This window comes from Scyliorhinus torazame, chromosome 24 (assembly GCF_047496885.1).
Source record: "Scyliorhinus torazame isolate Kashiwa2021f chromosome 24, sScyTor2.1, whole genome shotgun sequence".
NCBI classification, from domain to species: domain Eukaryota; kingdom Metazoa; phylum Chordata; class Chondrichthyes; order Carcharhiniformes; family Scyliorhinidae; genus Scyliorhinus; species Scyliorhinus torazame.
The window spans coordinates 15277348-15302352 of record NC_092730.1 but is presented as its reverse complement, the minus strand read 5'-3'; the positions used below and the strand labels follow the sequence as shown (position 1 = coordinate 15302352).

Below are 25005 nucleotides of genomic sequence, written 5' to 3'. Positions count from 1 at the left end.
GAGACAGAGACAGAGAGAGACACAGAGAGACACACAGAGAGTGGGACAGAGAGAGAGAGAGACACACACACACAAACAGACAGAGAGAGAGAGAGAGACAGACAGACAGACAGAGAGAGAGAGACAGACAGAGAGAGACACACACACACAGAGACAGAGAGAGAGAGAGACAGACAGAGGGAGAGAGAGACTGACAGACAGAGAGACAGACAGACAGAGAGAGAGAGACAGACAGAGAGAGACACACACACAGACAGAGAGAGAGAGAGACAGACAGACAGAGAGAGAGAGACAGACAGAGAGAGACACACACACAGACAGAGAGAGACAGACAGACAGAGGGAGAGAGAGACTGACAGACAGAGAGACAGACAGACAGAGTGAGACAGAGGGAGAGACAGAGAGAGAGAGAGAGACAGAGAGAGAGACACACAGAGAGACAGAGTGAGACACAGAGGGACACAGAGAGAGACAGACAGACAGAGGGAGAGAGAGAGACACAGAGAGAGACTGAGAGAGAGAGAGGCAGAGAGAGAGAGAGAGAGAGATGTGTTTGCGAGGCAGACAGGGAGGGACAGATTGACAGAGTGTGAGAGGGTTAATACTGGAAAGCCTGGAGCAGTAGCAGCAGGGAGAGAGGCAGCCGGGATCATGTCTGCGGAAGAGAGGCTACAGTGTCTGGAGAGACTGGTGATGTGGGGCGAGCCTGGGGAAGGGGAGCTGGAGGGCAGTCTGTGTGTGGAGACCCTCCTGGACCTCCTGCTCTGTCTCTACTACGAGCTCAGCAGCTCCCCGCTTAGCAAGGACTCCAATATCGCCGTCTTCCTACAATGGGGTGAGTCAGAGTGTGTGTTTGTCAACTTCCCTGTCCATAAACATTCAGGGCCACCCTCCTGGGGAAACAGAGAGGATTCAGGTCACAAGAGCAACTTTCCTGTCTGTCTGTCTCTCTCTCACTAATCCAGGGATCACTGGACAGTGATCAGGAGCAGGAACCCTGGCTAATTTCCCCCCTCTCTCTAACCCAGGGATCACCGGACAGTGATCAGGAGCAGGAACCCTGGCTGATTTCCCCCCTCTCTCTAACCCAGGGTTCACTGGACAGCGATCAGGAGCAGGAACCCTGGCTGATTTCCTCTCTCTCTCTAACCCAGGGATCACTGGACAGCGATCAGGAGCAGGAACCCTGGCTGATTTCCTCTCTCTCTCTAACCCAGGGATCACTGGACAGTGATCAGGAGCAGGAACCCTGGCTGATTTCCCCTCTCTCTCTCTAACCCAGGGATCACCGGACAGTGATCAGGAGCAGGAACCCTGGCTGATTTCCTCTCTCTCTCTCTCTAACCCAGGGATCACTGGACAGTGATCAGGAGCAGGAACCCTGGCTGATTTCCTCTCTCTCTCTAACCCAGGGATCACTGGACAGTGATCAGGAGCAGGAACCCTGGCTGATTTCCCCTCTCTCTCTCTAACCCAGGGATCACCGGACAGTGATCAGGAGCAGGAACCCTGGCTGATTTCCTCTCTCTCTCTCTCTAACCCAGGGATCACTGGACAGTGATCAGGAGCAGGAACCCTGGCTGATTTCCCCCCTCTCTCTAACCCAGGGTTCACTGGACAGCGATCAGGAGCAGGAACCCTGGCTGATTTCCTCTCTCTCTCACTAATCCAGGAATCACTGGACAGTGATCAGGAGCAGGAACCCTGGCTGATTTCCCCTCTCTCTCTAACCCAGGGTTCACTGGACAGCGATCAGGAGCAGGAACCCTGGCTGATTTCCCCTCTCTCTCTCTCTAACCCAGGGATCACCGGACAGTGATCAGGAGCAGGAACCCTGGCTGATTTCCTCTCTCTCTCTCTCTAACCCAGGGATCACCGGACAGTGATCAGGAGCAGGAACCCTGGCTGATTTCCCCTCTCTCTGTAACCCAGGGTTCACTGGACAGCGATCAGGAGCAGGAACCCTGGCTGATTTCCTCTCTCTCTCTCTCTAACCCAGGGATCACTGGACAGTGATCAGGAGCAGGAACCCTGGCTGATTTCCTCTCCCTCTCTAACCCAGGGATCACTGGACAGTGATCAGGAGCAGGAACCCTGGCTGATTTCCCCCCTCTCTCTCTCTAACCCAGGGATCACTGGACAGTGATCAGGAGCAGGAACCCTGGCTGATTTCCCCTCTCTCCCTCTAACCCAGGGATCACTGGACAGTGATCAGGAGCAGGAACACTGGCTGATTTCCCCTCTCTCTCTCTCTCTAACCCAGGGATCACTGGACAGTGATCAGGAGCAGGAACCCTGGCTGATTTCCCCCCTCTCTCTCTCTAACCCAGGGATCACTGGACAGTGATCAGGAGCAGGAACCCTGGCTGATTTCCCCCCCCTCTCTCTCTCTAACACAGGGATCACTGGACAGTGATCAGGAGCAGGAACCCTGGCTGATTTCCCCTCTCTCTCTAACCCAGGGATCACTGGACAGTGAGCAGGAGCAGGAACCCTGGCTGATTTCCCCCCCCCCCCGCTCTCTCTCTCTAACACAGGGATCACTGGACAGTGATCAGGAGCAGGAACCCTGGCTGATTTCCCCTCTCTCTCTCTAACCCAGGGATCACTGGACAGTGATCAGGAGCAGGAACCCTGGCTGATTTCCCCCCTCTCTCTCTAACCCAGGGATCACTGGACAGTGATCAGGAGCAGGAACCCTGGTTGATTTCCCGTCTCTCTCTCTAACCCAGGGATCACCGGACAGTGATCAGGGGCAGGAACCCTGGCTGATTTCCCCTCTCTCTCTAATCCAGGGATCACCGGACAGCGATCAGGAGCAGGAACCCTGGCTGATTTCCCGTCTCTCTCTCTAACCCAGGGATCACTGGACAGTGATCAGGAGCAGGAACCCTGGCTGATTTCCTCTCTCTCTCTCTCACCCAGGGATCACTGGACAGTGATCAGGAGCAGGAGCCCTGGCTGATTTCCTCTCTCTCACCCAGGGATCACTGGACAGTGATCAGGAGCAGGAACCCTGGCTGATTTCCTCTCTCTCTCTAACCCAGGGATCACTGGACAGTGATCAGGAGCAAGAACCCTGGCTGATTTCCCCTCTCTCTCTCTAACCCAGGGATCACTGGACAGTGATCAGGAGCAGGAATCCTGGCTGATTTCCCCCATCTCTCTCTCTCTAACACAGGGATCACTGGACAGTGATCAGGAGCAGGAACCCTGGCTGATTTCCCCTCTCTCTCTCTCTCTCTAACCCAGGGATCACTGGACAGTGATCAGGAGCAGGAACCCTGGCTGATTTCCCCTCTCTCTCTAACCCAGGGATCACTGGACAGTGATCAGGAGCAGGAACACTGGCTGATTTCCCCTCTCTCTCTAACACAGGGATCACTGGACAGCGATCAGGAGCAGGAACCCTGGCTGATTTCTCCTCTCTCTAAACCAGGGATCACTGGACAGTGATCAGGAGCAGGAACCCTGGCTGATTTCCCCTCTCTCTCTAACCCAGTGATCACTGGACAGTGATCAGGAGCAGGAACACTGGCTGATTTCCCCTCTCTGCCTAACACAGGGATCACTGGACAGCGATCAGGAGCAGGAACCCTGGCTGATTTCCCCTCTCTCTCTAACCCAGGGTTCACTGGACAGCGATCAGGAGCAGGAACCTTGGCTGATCCTGGGAGCGTTTGATGGGGAAAGTGCAGAAGGAGCTTTACTCTGTATCTAACCACGTGATGTACATGGTGGGGACGGGTCTATCACTGTATAACACTGGGGTACAGAACTGGTGGGGACAGGTCTGTCACTGTATAACACTGGGGTACAGTACTGGTGGGGATGGCTCTGTCACTGTATAACACTGGGGTACAGTACTGGTGGGGAAGGGTCTGTCACTGTGTAACACTGGGGTACAGTACTGGTGGGGACGGGTCTGTCACTGTATAACACTGGGGTACAGTACTGGTGGGTACGGGTCTGTCACTGTATAACACTGGGGTACAGTACTGGTGGGGACGGGTCTGTCACTGTATAACACTGGGGTACAGTACTGGTGGGGACGGGTCTGTCACTGTATAACACTGGGGTACAGTACTGGTGGGGACAGGTCTGTCACTGCATAACACTGGGATACAGTACTGGTGGGGACGGGTCTGTCACTGTATAACACTGGGATACAGTACTGGTGGGGACGGGTCTGTCACTGTATAACACTGGGGTACAGTACTGGTGGGGACGGGTCTGTCGCTGTATAACACTGGGGTACAGTACTGGTGGGGACGGGTCTGTCACTGTATAACACTGGGGTACAGTACTGGTGGGGACAGGTCTGTCACTGCATAACACTGGGATACAGTACTGGTGGGGACGGGTCTGTCACTGTATAACACTGGGATACAGTACTGGTGGGGACGGGTCTGTCACTGTATAACACTGGGGTATAGTACTGGTGGGGACGGGTCTGTCACTGTATAACACTGGGGTACAGTACTGGTGGGTACGAGTCTGTCACTGTATAACACTGGGGTACAGTGCTGGTGGGGACGGGTCTGTCACTGATTAACACTGGGGTACAGTACTGGTGGGGACGGGTCTGTCACTGTATAACACTGGGGTACAGTACTGGTGGGGATGGGTCTGTCATTGTATAACACTGGGTACAGTACTGGTGGGGACGGGTCTGTCACTGTATAACACTGGGGTACAGTACTGGTGGGGACGGGTCTGTCACTGTATAACACTGGGGTACAGTACTGGTGGGGACGGGTCTGTCACTGTCTCACACAGGGTACAATACTGGTGGGGACGGGTCTGTCACTGTATAACACTGGGGGACAGTACTGGTGGGGATGGGTCTGTCACTGTATAACACTGGGGTACAGTACTGGTGGGGACGGGGCTGTCACTGTATAACACTGGGGTACAGTACTGGTGGGGATGGGTCTGTAACTGTATAACACTGGGGTACAGTACTGGTGGGGATGGGTCTGTCACTGTATAACACTGAGATACAGTACTGGTGGGGACGGGTCTGTCGCTATACCACTGGGGTACAGTACTGGTGGGGACGGGTCTGTCACTGTATAACACTGGGGGACAGTACTGGTGGGGACGGGTCGGTCACTGTATAACACTGGGATACAGTACTGGTGGGGACGGGTCTGTCACTGTATACCACTGGGGTACAGTACTGGTGGGGACGGGTCGGTCACTGTATAACACTGGGATACAGTACTGGTGGGGACGGGTCTGTCACTGTATAACACTGGGGTACAGTACTGGTGGGGACGGGTCTGTCACTGTATAACACTGGGGTACAGTACTGGTGGGGACGGGTCTGTCGCTGTATAACACTGGGGTACAGGACTGGTGGGGATGGGTATGTCACTGTATAACACTGGGGTACAGTACTGGTGTGGACGGGTCTGTCACTGTATAACACTGGGATACAGTACTGGTGGGGCTGGGTCTGTCATTGTATAACACTGGGTACAGTACTTGTGGGGACGGGTCTGTCACTGTATAACACTGGCGTACAGTACTGGTGGGGACGGGTCTGTCACTGTATAACACTGGGGTACAGTACTGGTGGGGACGGGTCTGTCACTGTATAACACTGGGGTACAGTACTGGTGGGGACGGGTCTGTCACTGTCTCACACAGGGTACAATACTGGTGGGGACGGGTCTGTCACTGTATAACACTGGGGGACAGTACTGCTGGGGATGGGTCTGTCACTGTATAACACTGGGGTACAGTACTGGTGGGGACGGGTCTGTCACTGTATAACACTGGGGTACAGTACTGGTGGGGATGGGTCTGTCACTGTATAACACTGGGGTACAGTACTGGTGGGGACTGGTCTGTCACTGTATAACACTGGGGTACAGTACTGGTGGGGACAGGTCTGTCACTGTATAACACTGAGATACAGTACTGGTGGGGACGGGTTTGTCGCTATACCACTGGGGTACAGTACTGGTGGAGACGGGTCTGTCACTGTATAACACTGGGGTACAGTACTGGTGGGGATGGGTCTGTCACTGTATAACACTGGGATACAGTACTGGTGGGGACGGGTGTGTCACTGTATAACACTGGGATACAGTACTGGTGGGGACGGGTCTGTCACTGTATAACACTGGGGTACAGTACTGGTGGGTACGAGTCTGTCACTGTATAACACTGGGGTACAGTGCTGGTGGGGACGGGTCTGTCACTGATTAACACTGGGGTACAGTACTGGTGGGGACGGGTCTGTCACTGTATAACACTGGGGTACAGTACTGGTGGGGATGGGTCTGTCATTGTATAACGCTGGGTACAGTACTGGTGGGGACGGGTCTGTCACTGTATAACACTGGGGTACAGTACTGGTGGGGACGGGTCTGTCACTGTATAACACTGGGGTACAGTACTGGTGGGGACGGGTCTGTCACTGTCTCACACAGGGTACAATACTGGTGGGGACGGGTCTGTCACTGTATAACACTGGGGGACAGTACTGGTGGGGATGGGTCTGTCACTGTATAACACTGGGGTACAGTACTGGTGGGGACGGGGCTGTCACTGTATAACACTGGGGTACAGTACTGGTGGGGATGGGTCTGTAACTGTATAACACTGGGGTACAGTACTGGTGGGGACGGGTCTGTCACTGTATAACACTGAGATACAGTACTGGTGGGGACGGGTCTGTCGCTATACCACTGGGGTACAGTACTGGTGGGGACGGGTCTGTCACTGTATACCACTGGGGTACAGTACTGGTGGGGACGGGTCGGTCACTGTATAACACTGGGATACAGTACTGGTGGGGACAGGTCTGTCACTGTATAACACTGGGGTACAGTACTGGTGGGGATGGCTCTGTCACTGTATAACACTGGGGTACAGTACTGGTGGGGAAGGGTCTGTCACTGTGTAACACTGGGGTACAGTACTGGTGGGGACGGGTCTGTCACTGTATAACACTGGGGTACAGTACTGGTGGGTACGGGTCTGTCACTGTATAACACTGGGGTACAGTACTGGTGGGGACGGGTCTGTCACTGTATAACACTGGGGTACAGTACTGGTGGGGACGGGTCTGTCACTGTATAACACTGGGGTACAGTACTGGTGGGGACAGGTCTGTCACTGCATAACACTGGGATACAGTACTGGTGGGGACGGGTCTGTCACTGTATAACACTGGGATACAGTACTGGTGGGGACGGGTCTGTCACTGTATAACACTGGGGTATAGTACTGGTGGGGACGGGTCTGTCACTGTATAACACTGGGGTACAGTACTGGTGGGTACGAGTCTGTCACTGTATAACACTGGGGTACAGTACTGGTGGGGACGGGTCTGTCACTGTATAACACTGGGGTACAGTACTGGTGGGGATGGGTCTGTCATTGTATAACACTGGGTACAGTACTGGTGGGGACGGGTCTGTCACTGTATAACACTGGGGTACAGTACTGGTGGGGACGGGTCTGTCACTGTATAACACTGGGGTACAGTACTGGTGGGGACGGGTCTGTCACTGTCTCACACAGGGTACAATACTGGTGGGGACGGGTCTGTCACTGTATAACACTGGGGGACAGTACTGGTGGGGATGGGTCTGTCACTGTATAACACTGGGGTACAGTACTGATGGGGACGGGGCTGTCACTGTATAACACTGGGGTACAGTACTGGTGGGGATGGGTCTGTAACTGTATAACACTGGGGTACAGTACTGGTGGGGACGGGTCTGTCACTGTATAACACTGAGATACAGTACTGGTGGGGACGGGTCTGTCGCTATACCACTGGGGTACAGTACTGGTGGGGACGGGTCTGTCACTGTATAACACTGGGGTACAGTACTGGTGGGGACGGGTCGGTCACTGTATAACACTGGGATACAGTACTGGTGGGGACGGGTCTGTCACTGTATACCACTGGGGTACAGTACTGGTGGGGACGGGTCGGTCACTGTATAACACTGGGATACAGTACTGGTGGGGACGGGTCTGTCACTGTATAACACTGGGGTACAGTACTGGTGGGGACGGGTCTGTCACTGTATAACACTGGGGTACAGTACTGGTGGGGACGGGTCTGTCGCTGTATAACACTGGGGTACAGGACTGGTGGGGATGGGTATGTCACTGTATAACACTGGGGTACAGTACTGGTGTGGAGGGGTCTGTCACTGTATAACACTGGGATACAGTACTGGTGGGGCTGGGTCTGTCATTGTATAACACTGGGTACAGTACTTGTGGGGACGGGTCTGTCACTGTATAACACTGGCGTACAGTAATGGTGGGGACGGGTCTGTCACTGTATAACACTGGGGTACAGTACTGGTGGGGACGGGTCTGTCACTGTATAACACTGGGGTACAGTACTGGTGGGGACGGGTCAGTCACTGTCTCACACAGGGTACAATACTGGTGGGGACGGGTCTGTCACTGTATAACACTGGGGGACAGTACTGCTGGGGATGGGTCTGTCACTGTATAACACTGGGGTACAGTACTGGTGGGGACGGGTCTGTCACTGTATAACACTGGGGTACAGTACTGGTGGGGATGGATCTGTCACTGTATAACACTGGGGTACAGTACTGGTGGGGACTGGTCTGTCACTGTATAACACTGGGGTACAGTACTGGTGGGGACAGGTCTGTCACTGTATAACACTGAGATACAGTACTGGTGGGGACGGGTCTGTCGCTATACCACTGGGGTACAGTACTGGTGGAGACGGGTCTGTCACTGTATAACACTGGGGTACAGTACTGGTGGGGATGGGTCTGTCACTGTATAACACTGGGATACAGTATTGGTGGGGATGGGTCTGTCACTGTATAACACTGGGGTACAGTACTGGTGGGGACGGGTCTGTCGCTGTATAACACTGGGGTACAGTACTGGTGGGGACGGGTCTGTCACTGTACAACACTGGGGTACAGTACTGGTGGGGACGGGTCTGTCGCTGTATAACACTGGGGTACAGTACTGGTGGGGACGGGTCTGTCGCTGTATAACACTGGGGTACAGTACTGGTGGGGACGGGTCTGTCACTGTATAACACTGGGGTACAGTACTGGTGGGGACGGGTCTGTCACTGTATAACACTGGGGTACAGTACTGGTGGGGACGGGTCTGTCACTGTATAACACTGGGATACAGTACTGGTGGGGATGGGTCTGTCACTGTATAACACTGGGATACAGTACTGGTGGGGATGGGTCTGTCACTGTACAACACGGGTACAGTACTGGTGGGGACGGGTCTGTCACTGTATAACACTGGGGTACAGTACTGGTGGGGACGGGTCTGTCGCTGTATAACACTGGGATACAGTACTGCTGGGGACGGGTCAGTCACTGTATAACACTGGGGTACAGTACTGGTGGGGACGGGTCTGTCACAGTATAACACTGGGGTACAGTACTGGTGGGGACGAGTCGGTCACTGTATAACACTGGGATACAGTACTGGTGGGGACGGGTCAGTCACTGTATAACACTGGGGTACAGTACTGGTGGGGACGGGTCTGTCACTGTATAACACTGGGGTACAGTACTGGTGGGGACGAGTCGGTCACTGTATAACACTGGGATACAGTACTGGTGGGGATGGGTCTGTCACTGTACAACACGGGTACAGTACTGGTGGGGACGGGTCTGTCACTGTATAACACTGGGGTACAGTACTGGTGGGGACGGGTCGGTCACTGTATAACACTGGCATACAGTACTGGTGGGGACGGGTCTGTCACTGTATAAGACTGGGGTACAGTACTGGTGGGGACGGGTCTGTCACTGTATAACACTGGGGTACAGTACTGGTGGGGACGGGTCTGTCACTGTATAACACTGGGGTACAGTACTGGTGGGGACGGGTCTGTCGCTGTATAATACTGGGGTACAATACTGGTGGGGACGGGTCTGTCACTGTATAATACTGGGGTACAGTACTGGTGGGGACGGGTCTGTCGCTGTATAATACTGGGGTACAGGACTGGTGGGGACGGGTCTGTCACTGTATAACACTGTGGTACAGTACTGGTGTGGACGGGTCTGTCACTGTATAACACTGGGGTACAGTACTGGTGGGGACGGGTCTGTCGCTGTATAATACTGGGGTACAGGACTGTTGGGGATGGGTATGTCACTGTATAACACTGGGGTACAGTACTGGTGGGGACGGGTCTGTCACTGTATAATACTGGGGTACAGGACTGGTGGGGACGGGTCTGTCACTGTATAATACTGGGGTACAGTACTGGTAGGGATGGGTCTGTCACTGTATAACACAGGCCACAGTACTGGTGTGGACAGGTCTGTCACTGTATAACACTGGGGTACTGTACTGGTGGGGACGGGTCTGTCGCTGTATAATACTGGGGTACAGGACTGGTGGGAATGGGTATGTCACTGTATAACACTGGGGTACAGTACTGGTGGGGACGGGTCTGTCACTGTATAACACTGGGATACAGTACTGGTGGGGATGGGTCTGTCACTGTTTTACACTGGGGTACAGTATTGGTGGGGGCGCGTCTGTCACTGTATAACACTGGGGTACAGCACTGGTGGGGACTGGTCAGTCACTGTATAACACTGGGGTACAGTACTGGTAGGGATGGGTCTGTCACTGTATAGCACAGGCCACAGTACTGGTGTGGACGGGTCTGTCACTGTATAACACTGGGGTACAGTACTGGTGGGGACGGGTCTGTCACTGTATAACACTGGGGTACATTACTGGTGGGGATGGGTCTGTCGCTGTATAACACTGGGGTACAGTACTGGTGGGGACAGGTCTGTCACTGTATAACACTAGGGTACAGTGCTGGTGGGGACGGGTCTGTCACTGTATAACACTGGGGTACAGTACTGGTGGGGACAGGTCTGTCACTGTATAACACTGGGGTACAGTACTGGTGGGGACAGGTCTGTCACTGTATAACACTGGGGTACAGTACTGGTGGGGACAGGTCTGTCACTGTATAACACTAGGGTACAGTACTGGTGGGGACGGGTCTGTCACTGTATAACACTGGGGTACAGTACTGGTGGGGACAGGTCTGTCACTGTATAACACTGAGGTACAGTACTGGTGGGGATGGGTCTGTCACTGTATAACACTGGGGTACAGTACTGGTGGGGATGGGTCTGTCACTGTATAACACTGGGGTACAGTACTGGTGGGGACAGGTCTGTCACTGTATAACACTGGGGTACAGTACTGGTGGGGACAGGTCTGTCACTGAATAACACTGGGGTACAGTACTGGTGGGGACGGGCCTGTCACTGTGTAACACTGGGGTACAGTACTGGTGGGGACAGGTCTGTCACTGTATAACACTGGGGTACAGTACTGGTGGGGACGGGTCTGTCACTGTATAACACTGGGGTACAGTACAGGTGGGGACGGGCCTGTCACTGTATAACACTGGGGTACAGCACTGGTGGGGACGGGTCTGTCACTGTATAACACTGGGGTACAGTACTGGTGGGGACGGGTCTGTCACTGTATAACACTGGGGTACAGTACTGGTGGGGTCGGGTCTGTCACTGTATAACACTGGGGTACAGTACAGGTGGGGACGGGCCTGTCACTGTATAACACTGGGGTACAGTACTGGTGGGGACGGGTCTGTCACTGTATAACACTGGGGTACAGTACTGGTGGGAATGGGTCTGTCACTGTATAACACTGGGATACAGTACTGGTGGGGATGGGTCTGTCACTGTATAACACTGGGGTACAGTACTGGTGGGGACGGGTCTGTCACTGTATAACACTGGGGTACAGTACTGGTGGGGACGGGTCTGTCACTGTATAACACTGGGATACAGTACTGGTGGGGATGGGTCTGTCACTGTATAACACTGGGATACAGTACTGGTGGGGATGGGTCTGTCACTGTACAACACGGGTACAGTACTGGTGGGGACGGGTCTGTCACTGTATAACACTGGGGTACAGTACTGGTGGGGACGGGTCTGTCACTGTATAACACTGGGATACAGTACTGCTGGGGACGGGTCAGTCACTGTATAACACTGGGGTACAGTACTGGTGGGGACGGGTCTGTCACAGTATAACACTGGGGTACAGTACTGGTGGGGACGAGTCGGTCACTGTATAACACTGGGATACAGTACTGGTGGGGACGGGTCAGTCACTGTATAACACTGGGGTACAGTACTGGTGGGGACGGGTCTGTCACTGTATAACACTGGGGTACAGTACTGGTGGGGACGAGTCGGTCACTGTATAACACTGGGATACAGTACTGGTGGGGATGGGTCTGTCACTGTACAACACGGGTACAGTACTGGTGGGGACGGGTCTGTCACTGTATAACACTGGGGTACAGTACTGGTGGGGACGGGTCGGTCACTGAATAACACTGGGATACAGTACTGGTGGGGACGGGTCTGTCACTGTATAACACTGGGGTACAGTACTGGTGGGGACGCGTCTGTCACTGTATAACACTGGGGTACAGTACTGGTGGGGACGGGTCTGTCACTGTATAACACTGGGGTACAGTACTGGTGGGGACGCGTCTGTCACTGTATAACACTGGGGTACAGTACTGGTGGGGACGGGTCTGTCACTGTATAACACTGGGGTACAGTACTGGTGGGGACGGGACTGTCGCTGTATAATACTGGGGTACAATACTGGTGGGGACGGGTCTGTCACTGTATAATACTGGGGTACAGTACTGGTGGGGACGGGTCTGTCGCTGTATAATACTGGGGTACAGGTCTGGTGGGGACGGGTCTGTCACTGTATAACACTGTGGTACAGTACTGGTGTGGACGGGTCTGTCACTGTATAACACTGGGGTACAGTACTGGTGGGGACGGGTCTGTCGCTGTATAATACTGGGGTACAGGACTGGTGGGGATGGGTATGTCACTGTATAACACTGGGGTACAGTACTGGTGGGGACGGGTCTGTCACTGTATAATACTGGGGTACAGGACTGGTGGGGATGGGTCTGTCACTGTATAACACAGGCCACAGTACTGGTGTGGACAGGTCTGTCACTGTATAACACTGGGGTACTGGACTGGTGGGGACGGGTCTGTCGCTGTATAACACTGGGGTACAGGACTGGTGGGGATGGGTATGTCACTGTATAACACTGGGGTACAGTACTGGTGGGGACGGGTCTGTCACTGTATAACACTGGGATACAGTACTGGTGGGGATGGGTCTGTCACTGTTTTACACTGGGGTACAGTATTGGTGGGGACGCGTCTGTCACTGTATAACACTGGGGTACAGCACTGGTGGGGACTGGTCAGTCACTGTATAACACTGGGGTACAGTACTGGTAGGGATGGGTCTGTCACTGTATAGCACAGGCCACAGTACTGCTGTGGACGGGTCTGTCACTGTATAACACTGGGGTACAGTACTGGTGGGGACGGTCTGTCACTGTATAACACTGGGGTACATTACTGGTGGGGATGGGTCTGTCGCTGTATAACACTGGGGTACAGTACTGGTGGGGACAGGTCTGTCACTGTATAACACTAGGGTACAGTACTGGTGGGGACGGGTCTGTCACTGTATAACACTGGGGTACAGTACTGGTGGGGACAGGTCTGTCACTGTATAACACTGGGGTACAGTACTGGTGGGGACAGGTCTGTCACTGTATAACACTGGGGTACAGTACTGGTGGGGACAGGTCTGTCACTGTATAACACTAGGGTACAGTACTGGTGGGGACGGGTCTGTCACTGTATAACACTGGGGTACAGTACTGGTGGGGACAGGTCTGTCACTGTATAACACTGAGGTACAGTACTGGTGGGGATGGGTCTGTCACTGTATAACACTGGGGTACAGTACTGGTGGGGATGGGTCTGTCACTGTATAACACTGGGGTACAGTACTGGTGGGGACAGGTCTGTCACTGTATAACACTGGGGTACAGTACTGGTGGGGACAGGTCTGTCACTGAATAACACTGGGGTACAGTACTGGTGGGGACGGGCCTGTCACTGTGTAACACTGGGGTACAGTACTGGTGGGGACAGGTCTGTCACTGTATAACACTGGGGTACAGTACTGGTGGGGACGGGTCTGTCACTGTATAACACTGGGGTACAGTACAGGTGGGGACGGGCCTGTCACTGTATAACACTGGGGTACAGCACTGGTGGGGACGGGTCTGTCACTGTATAACACTGGGGTACAGTACTGGTGGGGACGGGTCTGTCACTGTATAACACTGGGGTACAGTACTGGTGGGGTCGGGTCTGTCACTGTATAACACTGGGGTACAGTACAGGTGGGGACGGGCCTGTCACTCTATAACACTGGGGTACAGTACTGGTGGGGACGGGTCTGTCACTGTATAACACTGGGGTACAGTACTGGTGGGAATGGGTCTGTCACTGTATAACACTGGGATACAGTACTGGTGGGGATGGGTCTGTCACTGTATAACACTGGGATACAGTCCTGGTGGGGACGGGTCTGTCACTGTATAACACTGGGATACAGTCCTGGTGGGGACGGGCCTGTCACTGTACAACACGGGTACAGTACAGGTGGGGACGGGTCTGTCACTGTATAACACTGGGGTACAGTACTGGTGGGGATGGGTCGGTCACTCTATAACACTGGGGTACAGTACAGGTGGGGACGGGCCTGTCACTGTATAACACTGGGGTACAGTACTGGTGGGGATGGGTCGGTCACTCTATAACACTGGGATACAGTACAGGTGGGGACGGGTCTGTCACTGTATAACACTGGGATACAGTACTGGTGGGGACGGGTCAGTCACTGTATGTCACTGGGGTACAGTACTGGTGGGGACGGGTCTGTCACTGTATATCACTGGGGTACAGTACTGGTGGGGACGGGTCTGTCACTGTATAACACTGGGGTACAGTGCTGGTGGGGACGGGTCTGTCACTGTATAACACTGGGGTACAGTACTGGTGGGGACGGGTCTGTCACTGTATAACACTGGGGTACAGTACTGGTGGGGACGGGTCTGTCACTGTACAACACTGGGGTACAATACTGGTGGGGACGGGTCTGTCACTGAATAACACTGGGATACAGTACTGGTGGGGATAGGTCTGTCACTGTATAACACTGGGGTACAGTACTGGTGGGGACGGGTGTGTCACTGTATAACACTGGGGTACAGTACTGGTGGGAACAGGTCAGTCACTGTATAACAGTGGGGTACAGTACTGGTGGGGACGGGTCTGTCACTGTATAAAACTGGGGTACAGTACTGGTGGGGACAGGTCTGTCACTGTATAACACTGGGGTACAGTACTGGTGGGGACGGGTCTGTCACTGTATAACACCAGGGTACAGTACTGGTGGGGACGGGTCTGTCACTGTATAACACTGGAGTACAGTACTGGTGGAGACGGGTCTGTCACTGTATAACACTGGGGTACAGTAATGGTGGGGACGGGCCTGTCACTGTATAACACTGGGGTACAGTACTGGTAGGGATGGGTCTGTCACTGTATAACACTGGGGTACAGTACTGGTGGGGACGGGTCTGTCACTGTATAACACTGGGGTACAGTACTGGTGAGGACGGGTCTGTCACTGTATAACACTGGGGTACAGTACTGGTAGGGATGGGTCTGTCACTGTATAACACTGGGGTACAGTACTGGTGGGGACGGGTCTGTCACTGTATAACACTGGGATACAGTACTGGTGGGGACGGGTCAGTCACTGTATAACACTGGGGTACAGTACTGGTGGGGACGGGCCTGTCACTGTATAACACTGGGGTACAGTACTGGTGGCGACGGGTCTGTCACTGTGTAACACTGGGGTACAGTACTGGTGTGGACGGGTCTGTCACTGTATAACACTGGGGTATAGGACTGGTGGGGACGGGTCTGTCACTGAATAACACTGGGGTACAGTACTGGTGGGGACGGTTCTGTCACTGTATAACACTGGGGTACAGTACTGGTGGGGACGGGTCTGGCACTGTATAACACTGGGGTACAGTACTGGTGGAGACGGGTCTGTCACTGTATAACACTGGGGTACAGTACTGGTGAGGACGGGTCTGTCACTGTATAACACTGGGGTACAGTACTGGTGGAGACGGGTCTGTCACTGTATAACACTGGGGTACAGTAATGGTCGGGCCGGGTCTGTCACTGTATAACACTGGAGTACAGTACTGGTGGGAACGTGTCAGTCACTGTATAACACTGGGGTACTGTACTGGTAGGGATGGGTCTGTCACTGTATAACACTGGGGTACAGTACTGGTGGGGATGGGTCTGTCACTGTATAACACTGGGGTACAGTCCTGGTGGGGACGGGTCTGTCACTGTATAACACTGGGGTACAGTACTGGTGGGGACGGGTCTGTCACTGTATAACACTGGGGTACAGTCCTGGTGGGGACGGGTCTGTCACTGTATAACACTGGGGTACAGTACTGGTGGGGACGGGTCTGTCACTGTATAACACTGGGGTACAGTACTGGTGGGGATGGGTCTGTCACTGTATAACACTGGGGTACAGTACTGGTGGGGACAGGTCTGTCACTGTATAACACTGGCGTACAGTACTGGTGGGGACGGGTCTTTCACTGTATGTCACTGGGATACAGTACTGGTGGGGACGGGCCTGTCACTGTATAACACTGGGGTACAGTACTGGAGGGGACGGGTCGGTCACTATATAACACTGGGGTACAGTACTGGTGGGGACGGGTCTGTCACTGTACAACACTGGGGTACAGTACTGGAGGGGACGGGTCTGTCACTGTATAAAACTGGGGTACAGTACTGGTGGTGACGTGTCTGTCACTGTATAACACTGGGGTACAGTACTGGAGGGGACGGGTCGGTCACTATATAACACTGGGGTACAGTACTGGTGGGGACGGGTCTGTCACTGTATAACACTGGGGTACAGTACTGGTGGGAACGTGTCAGTCACTGTACAACACTGGGGTACAGTACTCGTGAGGACGGGTCTGTCACTGAATAAAGCTGGGGTACAGTAATGGTCGGGCCGGGTCTGTCACTGTATAAAACTGGGGTACAGTACTGGTAGGGATGGGTCTGTCACTGTATAACACTGGGGTACAGTACTGGTGGGGTCTGGTCTGTCACTGTATAACACAGGGGTACAGTACTGGTGGGGACGGGTCTGTCACTGTATAACACTGGCCACAGTACTGGTGGGGACGGGTCTGTCACTGTATAACACTGGGGTACAATGCTGGTGGGGACGGGTCTGTCACTGTGTAACACTGGGGTACAGTACTGGTGGGGATGGGTCTGTCACTGTATAACACTGGGGTACAGTCCTGGTGGGGACGGGTCTGTCACTGTATAACACTGGGGTACTGTACTGGTGGGGACGGGTCTGTCACTGTATGTCACTGGGATACAGTACTGGTGGGGACGGGCCTGTCACTGTATAACACTGGGGTACAGTACTGGTGGGGACGGGTCTGTCACTGTATAACACTGGGGTACTGTACTGGTGGGGACGGGTCTGTCACTGTATGTCACTGGGATACAGTACTGGTGGGGACGGGCCTGTCACTGTATAACACTGGGGTACAGTACTGGTGGGGACGGGTCTGTCACTGTATAACACTGGGGTACTGTACTGGTGGGGACGGGTCTGTCACTGTATGTCACTGGGATACAGTACTGGTGGGGACGGGCCTGTCACTGTATAACACTAGGGTACAGTACTGGAGGGGACGGGTCGGTCACTGTATAACACTGGGGTACAGTACTGGTGGGGACGGGTCTGTCACTGTATAACATTGGGGTACAGTACTGGTGGGGACGGGTCTGTCACTGTATAACACTGGGGTATAGTACTGGTGGGAACGGGTCAGTCACTGTACAACACTGGGGTACAGTACTGGTGGGGACGGGTCTGTCACTGTATAACACGGGGGTACAGTGCTGGTGGGGACGGGTCTGTCACTGTATAACACTGGGATACAGTACTGGTGGGGATGGGTCTGTCGCTGTATAATACTGGGGTACAGTACTGGTGGGGATGGGTCTGTCACTGTATAACACGGGGGTACAGTACTGGTGGGGACGGGTCTGTCACTGTATAACACTGGGGTACAATGCTGGTGGGGACGGGTCTCTCACTGTATAACACTGGGGTACAGTACTGGTGGGGATGGGTCGGTCACTGTATAACACTGGGGCACAGTACTGGTGGGGACGGGTCTGTCACTGTATAACACTGGGGTACAGTACTGGTGGGGACGGGTCTGTCACTGTATAACACTGGGGTACAGTCCTGGTGGGGACGGGTCTGTCACTGTATAACACTGGGATACAGTACTGGTGGGGACGGGTCTGTTACTGTATAACACTGGGGTACAGTACTGGTGGGGACGGGTCTGTCTCTGTATAACACTGGGATACAGTACTGGTGGGGACGGGTCTGTTACTGTATAACACTGGGATACAGTACTGGTGGGGACGGGTCTGTTACTGTATAACACTGGGGTACAGTACTGGTGGGGACGGGTCTGTCACTGTATAACACGGGGGTACAGTACTGGTGGGGATGGGTCTGCCACTGTATAACACTGGGGTACAGTACTGGTGGGGACGGGTCTGTCACTGTATAACACTGGGGTATAGGACTGGTGGGGACGGGTCTGTCACTGAATAACACTGGGGTACAGTACTGGTGGGGACGGTTCTGTCACTGTATAACACTGGGGTACAGTACTGGTGGGGACGGGTCTGGCACTGTATAACACTGGGGTACAGTACTGGTGGAGACGGGTCTGTCACTGTATAACACTGGGGTACAGTACTGGTGAGGACGGGTCTGTCACTGAATAAAGCTGGGGTACAGTAATGGTCGGGCCGGGTCTGTCACTGTATAACACTGGAGTACAGTACTGGTAGGGATGGGTCTGTCACTGTATAACACTGGGGTACAGTACTGGTGGGGATGGGTCTGTCACTGTATAACACTGGGGTACAGTCCTGGTGGGGACGGGTCTGTCACTGTATAACACTGGGGTACAGTACTGGTGGGGACGGGTCTGTCACTGTATAACACTGGGGTACAGTCCTGGTGGGGACGGGTCTGTCACTGTATAACACTGGGGTACAGTACTGGTGGGGACGGGTCTGTCACTGTATAACACTGGGGTACAGTACTGGTGGGGATGGGTCTGTCACTGTATAACACTGGGGTACAGTACTGGTGGGGACAGGTCTGTCACTGTATAACACTGGCGTACAGTACTGGTGGGGACGGGTCTGTCACTGTATGTCACTGGGATACAGTACTGGTGGGGACGGGCCTGTCACTGTATAACACTGGGGTACAGTACTGGAGGGGACGGGTCGGTCACTATATAACACTGGGGTACAGTACTGGTGGGGACGGGTCTGTCACTGTACAACACTGGGGTACAGTACTGGAGGGGACGGGTCGGTCACTATATAACACTGGGGTACAGTACTGGTGGGGACGGGTCTGTCACTGTATGTCACTGGGGTACAGTACTGGTGGTGACGTGTCTGTCACTGTATAACACTGGGGTACAGTACTGGAGGGGACGGGTCGGTCACTGTATAACACTGGGGTACAGTACTGGTGGGGACGGGTCTGTCACTGTACAACACTGGGGTACAGTACTCGTGAGGACGGGTCTGTCACTGAATAAAGCTGGGGTACAGTAATGGTCGGGCCGGGTCTGTCACTGTATAAAACTGGGGTACAGTACTGGTAGGGATGGGTCTGTCACTGTATAACACTGGGGTACAGTACTGGTGGGGTCTGGTCTGTCACTGTATAACACAGGGGTACAGTACTGGTGGGGACGGGTCTGTCACTGTATAACACTGGGGTACAGTCCTGGTGGGGACGGGTCTGTCACGGTATAACACTGGGGTACTGTACTGGTGGGGACGGGTCTGTCACTGTATGTCACTGGGATACATTACTGGGGAGGACGGGCCTGTCACTGTATAACACTGGGGTACCGTACTGGTGGGGACGGGTCTGTCACTGTATAACACTGGGGTACTGTACTGGTGGGGACGGGTCTGTCACTGTATGTCACTGGGATACAGTACTGGTGGGGACGGGCCTGTCACTGTAGAATACTAGGGTACAGTACTGGAGGGGACGGGTCGGTCACTGTATAACACTGGGGTACTGTACTGGTGGGGACGGGTCTGTCACTGTATGTCACTGGGATACAGTACTGGTGGGGACGGGCCTGTCACTGTATAACACTAGGGTACAGTACTGGAGGGGACGGGTCGGTCACTGTATAACACTGGGGTACAGTACTGGTGGGGACGGGTCTGTCACTGTATAACATTGGGGTACAGTACTGGTGGGGACGGGTCTGTCACTGTATAACACTGGGGTATAGTACTGGTGGGAACGGGTCAGTCACTGTACAACACTGGGGTACAGTACTGGTGGGGACGGGTCTGTCACTGTATAACACGGGGGTACAGTGCTGGTGTGGACGGGTCTGTCACTGTATAACACTGGGATACAGTACTGGTGGGGATGGGTCTGTCGCTGTATAATACTGGGGTACAGTACTGGTGGGGATGGGTCTGTCACTGTATAACACTGGGATACAGTACTGGTGGGGACGGGTCTGTCACTGTATAACACTGGGGTACAATGCTGGTGGGGACGGGTCTCTCACTGTATAACACTGGGGTACAGTACTGGTGGGGATGGGTCGGTCACTGTATAACACTGGGGCACAGTACTGGTGGGGACGGGTCTGTCACTATAACACTGGGGTACAGTACTGGTGGGGACGGGTCTGTCACTGTATAACACTGGGGTACAGTACTGGTGGGGACGGGTCTGTCTCTGTATAACACTGGGATACAGTACTGGTGGGGACGGGTCTGTTACTGTATAACACTGGGGTACAGTACTGGTGGGGACGGGTCTTTCACTGTATAACACTGGGGTACAGTACTGGTGGGGATGGGTCTGTCACTGTATAACACTGGGGTACAGTACTGGTGGGGACGGGTCTGTCTCTGTATAACACTGGGATACAGTACTGGTGGGGATGGGTCTGTCACTGTATAACACTGGGGTACAGTACTGGTGGGGACGGGTCTGTCACTGTGTAACACTGGGGTACAGTACTGGTGGGGATTGGTCTGTCACTGTATAACACTGGGGTACAGTACTGGTGGGGATGGGTCTGTCACTGTATAACACTGGGATACAGTACTGGTGGGGGCGGGTCTGTCACTGTATAACACTGCGGTACAGTACTGGTGGGGACGGGTCTGTCACTGTATAACACTGGGATACAGTACTGGTGGGGACGGGTCTGTTACTGTATAACACTGGGATACAGTACTGGGGGGACAGGTCTGTCACTGTATAACACTGGGGTACAGTCCTGGTGGGGACGGGTCTGTCACTGTATAACACTGTGGTACAGTACTGGTGGGGACGGGTCTGTCACTGTATAACACTGGGATACAGTACTGGTGGGGGCGGGTCTGTTACTGTATAACACTGGGGTACAGTACTGGTGGGGGCGGGTCTGTCACTGTATAACACTGGGGTACAGTACTGGTGGGGACGGGTCTGTCACTGTATAACACTGGGGTACAGTCCTGGTGGGACGGGTCTGTCACTGTATAACACTGGGGTACAGTACTGGTGGGGATTGGTCTGTCACTGTATAACACTGGGGTACAGTACTGGTGGGGACGGGTCTGTCACTGTATAACACTGGAGTACAGTACTGGTGGGGACGGGTCTGTCACTGTATAACACTGGGATACAGTACTGGTGGGGACAGGTCTGTCACTGTATAACACTGGGGTACAGTACTGGTGAGGACGGGTCTGTCACTGTATAACACTGGGGTACAGTACTGGTGGGGACGGGTCTGTCACTGTATAACACTGGGGTACAGTACTGGTGGGGATGGGTCTGTCACTGTATAACACTGGGGTACAGTCCTGGTGGGGACGGGTCTGTCACTGTATAACACTGTGGTACAGTACTGGTGGGGACGGGTCTGTCACTGTATAACACTGGGGTACAGTACTGGTGGGGACGGGTCTGTCACTGTATAACACTGTGGTACAGTACTGGTGGGGACGGGTCTGTCACTGTGTAACACTGGGGTACAGTACTGGTGGGGACGGGTCCGTCACTGTGTAACACTGGGGTACAGTACTGGTGGGGACGGGTCTGTCACTGTATAACACTGGGGTACAGTACTGGTGGGGATGGGTCTGTCACTGTATAACACTGGGGTACAGTACTGGTAGGGGCGGGTCTGTCACTGTGTAACACTGGGGTACAGTACTGGTGGGGACGGGTCTGTCACTGTATAACACTGGGGTACAGTACTGGTGGGGACGGGTCTGTCACTGTATAACACTGGGATACAGTACTGGTGGGACGGGTCTGTCACTGTATAACACTGGGGTACAGTCCTGGTGGGGACGGGTCTGTCACTGTGTAACACTGGGGTACAGTACTGGTGGGGACGGGTCTGTCACTGTATAACACTGGGATACAGTACTGGTGGGGACGGGTCTGTCACTGTATAACACTGGGGTACAGTACTGGTGGGGACGGGTCTGTCACTGTGTAACACTGGGGTACAGTACTGGTGGGGACGGGTCTGTCACTGTATAACACTGGGATACAGTACTGGTGGGGATGGGTCTGTCACTGTATAACACTGGGATACAGTACTGGGGGGACAGGTCTGTCACTGTATAACACTGGGGTACAGTACTGGTGGGGACGGGTCTGTCACTGTGCACCACTGGAGTACAGTACTGGTGGGGACGGGTCTGTCACTGTATAACACTGGGGTACAGTACTGGTGGGGATGGGTCTGTCACTGTATAACACTGGGATACAGTACTGGTGGGGATGGGTCTGTCACTGTATAACACTGGGATACAGTACTGGGGGGACAGGTCTGTCACTGTATAACACTGGGGAACAGTACTGGTGGGGACGGGTCTGTCACTGTATAACACTGGGGTACAGTACTGGTGGGACGGGTCTGTCACTGTATAACACTGGGGTACATTCCTGGTGGGTGCGGGTCTGTGACTGTATAACACTGGGGTACACTACTGGTGGGGACGGGTCTGTCACTGTATAACACTGGGGTACAGTACTGGTGGGGACGGGTCTGTCACTGTGTAACACTGGGGTACAGTACTGGTGGGGACGGGTCTGTCACTGTATAACACTGGGGTACAGTACTGGTGGGGACGGGTCTGTCACTGTATAACACTGGGGTACAGTACTGGTGGGGACGGGTCTGTCACTGTGTAACACTGGGGTACAGTACTGGTGGGGACGGGTCTGTCACTGTATAACACTGGGATACAGTACTGGTGGGGACGGGTCTGTCACTGTATAACACTGGGGTACAGTACTGGTGGGGACGGGTCTGTCACTGTGTAACACTGGGGTACAGTACTGGTGGGGACGGGTCTGTCACTGTATAACACTGGGATACAGTACTGGTGGGGATGGGTCTGTCACTGTATAACACTGGGATACAGTACTGGTGGGGACGGGTCTGTCACTGTATAACACTGGGGTACAGTACTGGTGGCGACGGGTCTGTCACTGTATAACACTGGGGTACAGTACTGGTGGGTACGGGTCTGTCACTGTATAACACTGGGGTACAGTACTGGTGGGGATGGGTCTGTCACTGTATAACACTGGGGTACAGTACTGGTGGGGATGGGTCTGTCACTGTATAACACTGGGGTGCAGTACTGGTGGGGACGGGTCTGTCACTGTATAACACTGGGGTACAGTACTGGTGGGGATGGGTCTGTCACTGTATAACACTGGGGTGCAGTACTGGTGGGGACGGGTCTGTCACTGTATAACACTGGGGTACAGTACTGGTGGGGACGAGTCTGTCACTGTATAACACTGGGGTACAATGCTGGTGGGGACGGGTCTGTCACTGTATAACACTGGGGTACAGTACTGGTGGAGACGAGTCTGTCACTGTATAACACTGGGGTACAATGCTGGTGGGGACGGGTCTGTCACTGTATAACACTGGGGTACAGTACTGGTGGGGACGGGTCTGTCACTGTATATCACTGGGGTACAGTCCTGGTGGGGATGGGTCTGTCACTGTATAACACTGGGGTACAGTACTGGTGGGGACAGGTCTGTCACTGTATAACACTGGGGTACAGTACTGGTGGGGACAGGTCTGTCACTGTATAACACTGGGGTACAGTACTGGTGGGGACGTGTCTCACTGTATAACACTGGGGCACAGTACTGGTGGGGACGGGTCTGTCACTGTATAACACTGGGATACAGTACTGGTGGGGATGGGTCTGTCACTGTATAACACTGGGGTACAGTACTGGTGGGGATGGGTCTGTCACTGTATAACACTGGGGTGCAGTACTGGTGGGGACGGGTCTGTCACTGTATAACACTGGGGTACAGTACTGGTGGGGACGGGTCTGTCGCTGTATAACACTGGGGTACAGTACTGGTGGGGACGGGTCTGTCACTGTATAACACTGGGGCACAGTACTGGTGGGGACGGGTCTGTCACTGTATAACACTGGGATACAGTACTGGTGGGGATGGGTCTGTCACTGTATAACACTGGGGTACAGTACTGGTGTGGATGGGTCTGTCACTGTATAACACTGGGGTGCAGTACTGGTGGGGACGGGCCTGTCACTGTATAACACTGGGGTACAGTACTGGTGGGGACGGGTCTGTCGCTGTATAACACTGGGGTACAGTACTGGTGGGGACGGGTCTGTCACTGTATAACACTGGGCTACAGTACTGGTGGGGACGGGTCTGTCACTGTATAACACTGGGATACAGTACTGGTGGGGATGGGTCTGTCACTGTATAACACTGGGGTACAGTACTGGTGGGGACGGGTCTGTCACTGTATAACACTGGGGTACAGTACTGGTGGGGACGGGTCTGTCA

General features: G+C 53.9%; 1 protein-coding gene across 1 annotated transcript in view; it reads left to right on the top strand.

Annotated features, from left to right (window-relative positions):
* The first annotated feature begins 541 nt into the window (after positions 1 to 541).
* The window catches only part of LOC140399913 (serine/threonine-protein kinase MRCK alpha-like), a 188159-nt gene continuing 163695 nt past the window's right edge, over positions 542 to 25005 (top strand). The window contains 1 exon segment of the mRNA XM_072489393.1: positions 542 to 835. Coding sequence (XP_072345494.1) covers positions 652 to 835 — 184 coding nt within the window. The 5' untranslated portion in view covers positions 542 to 651.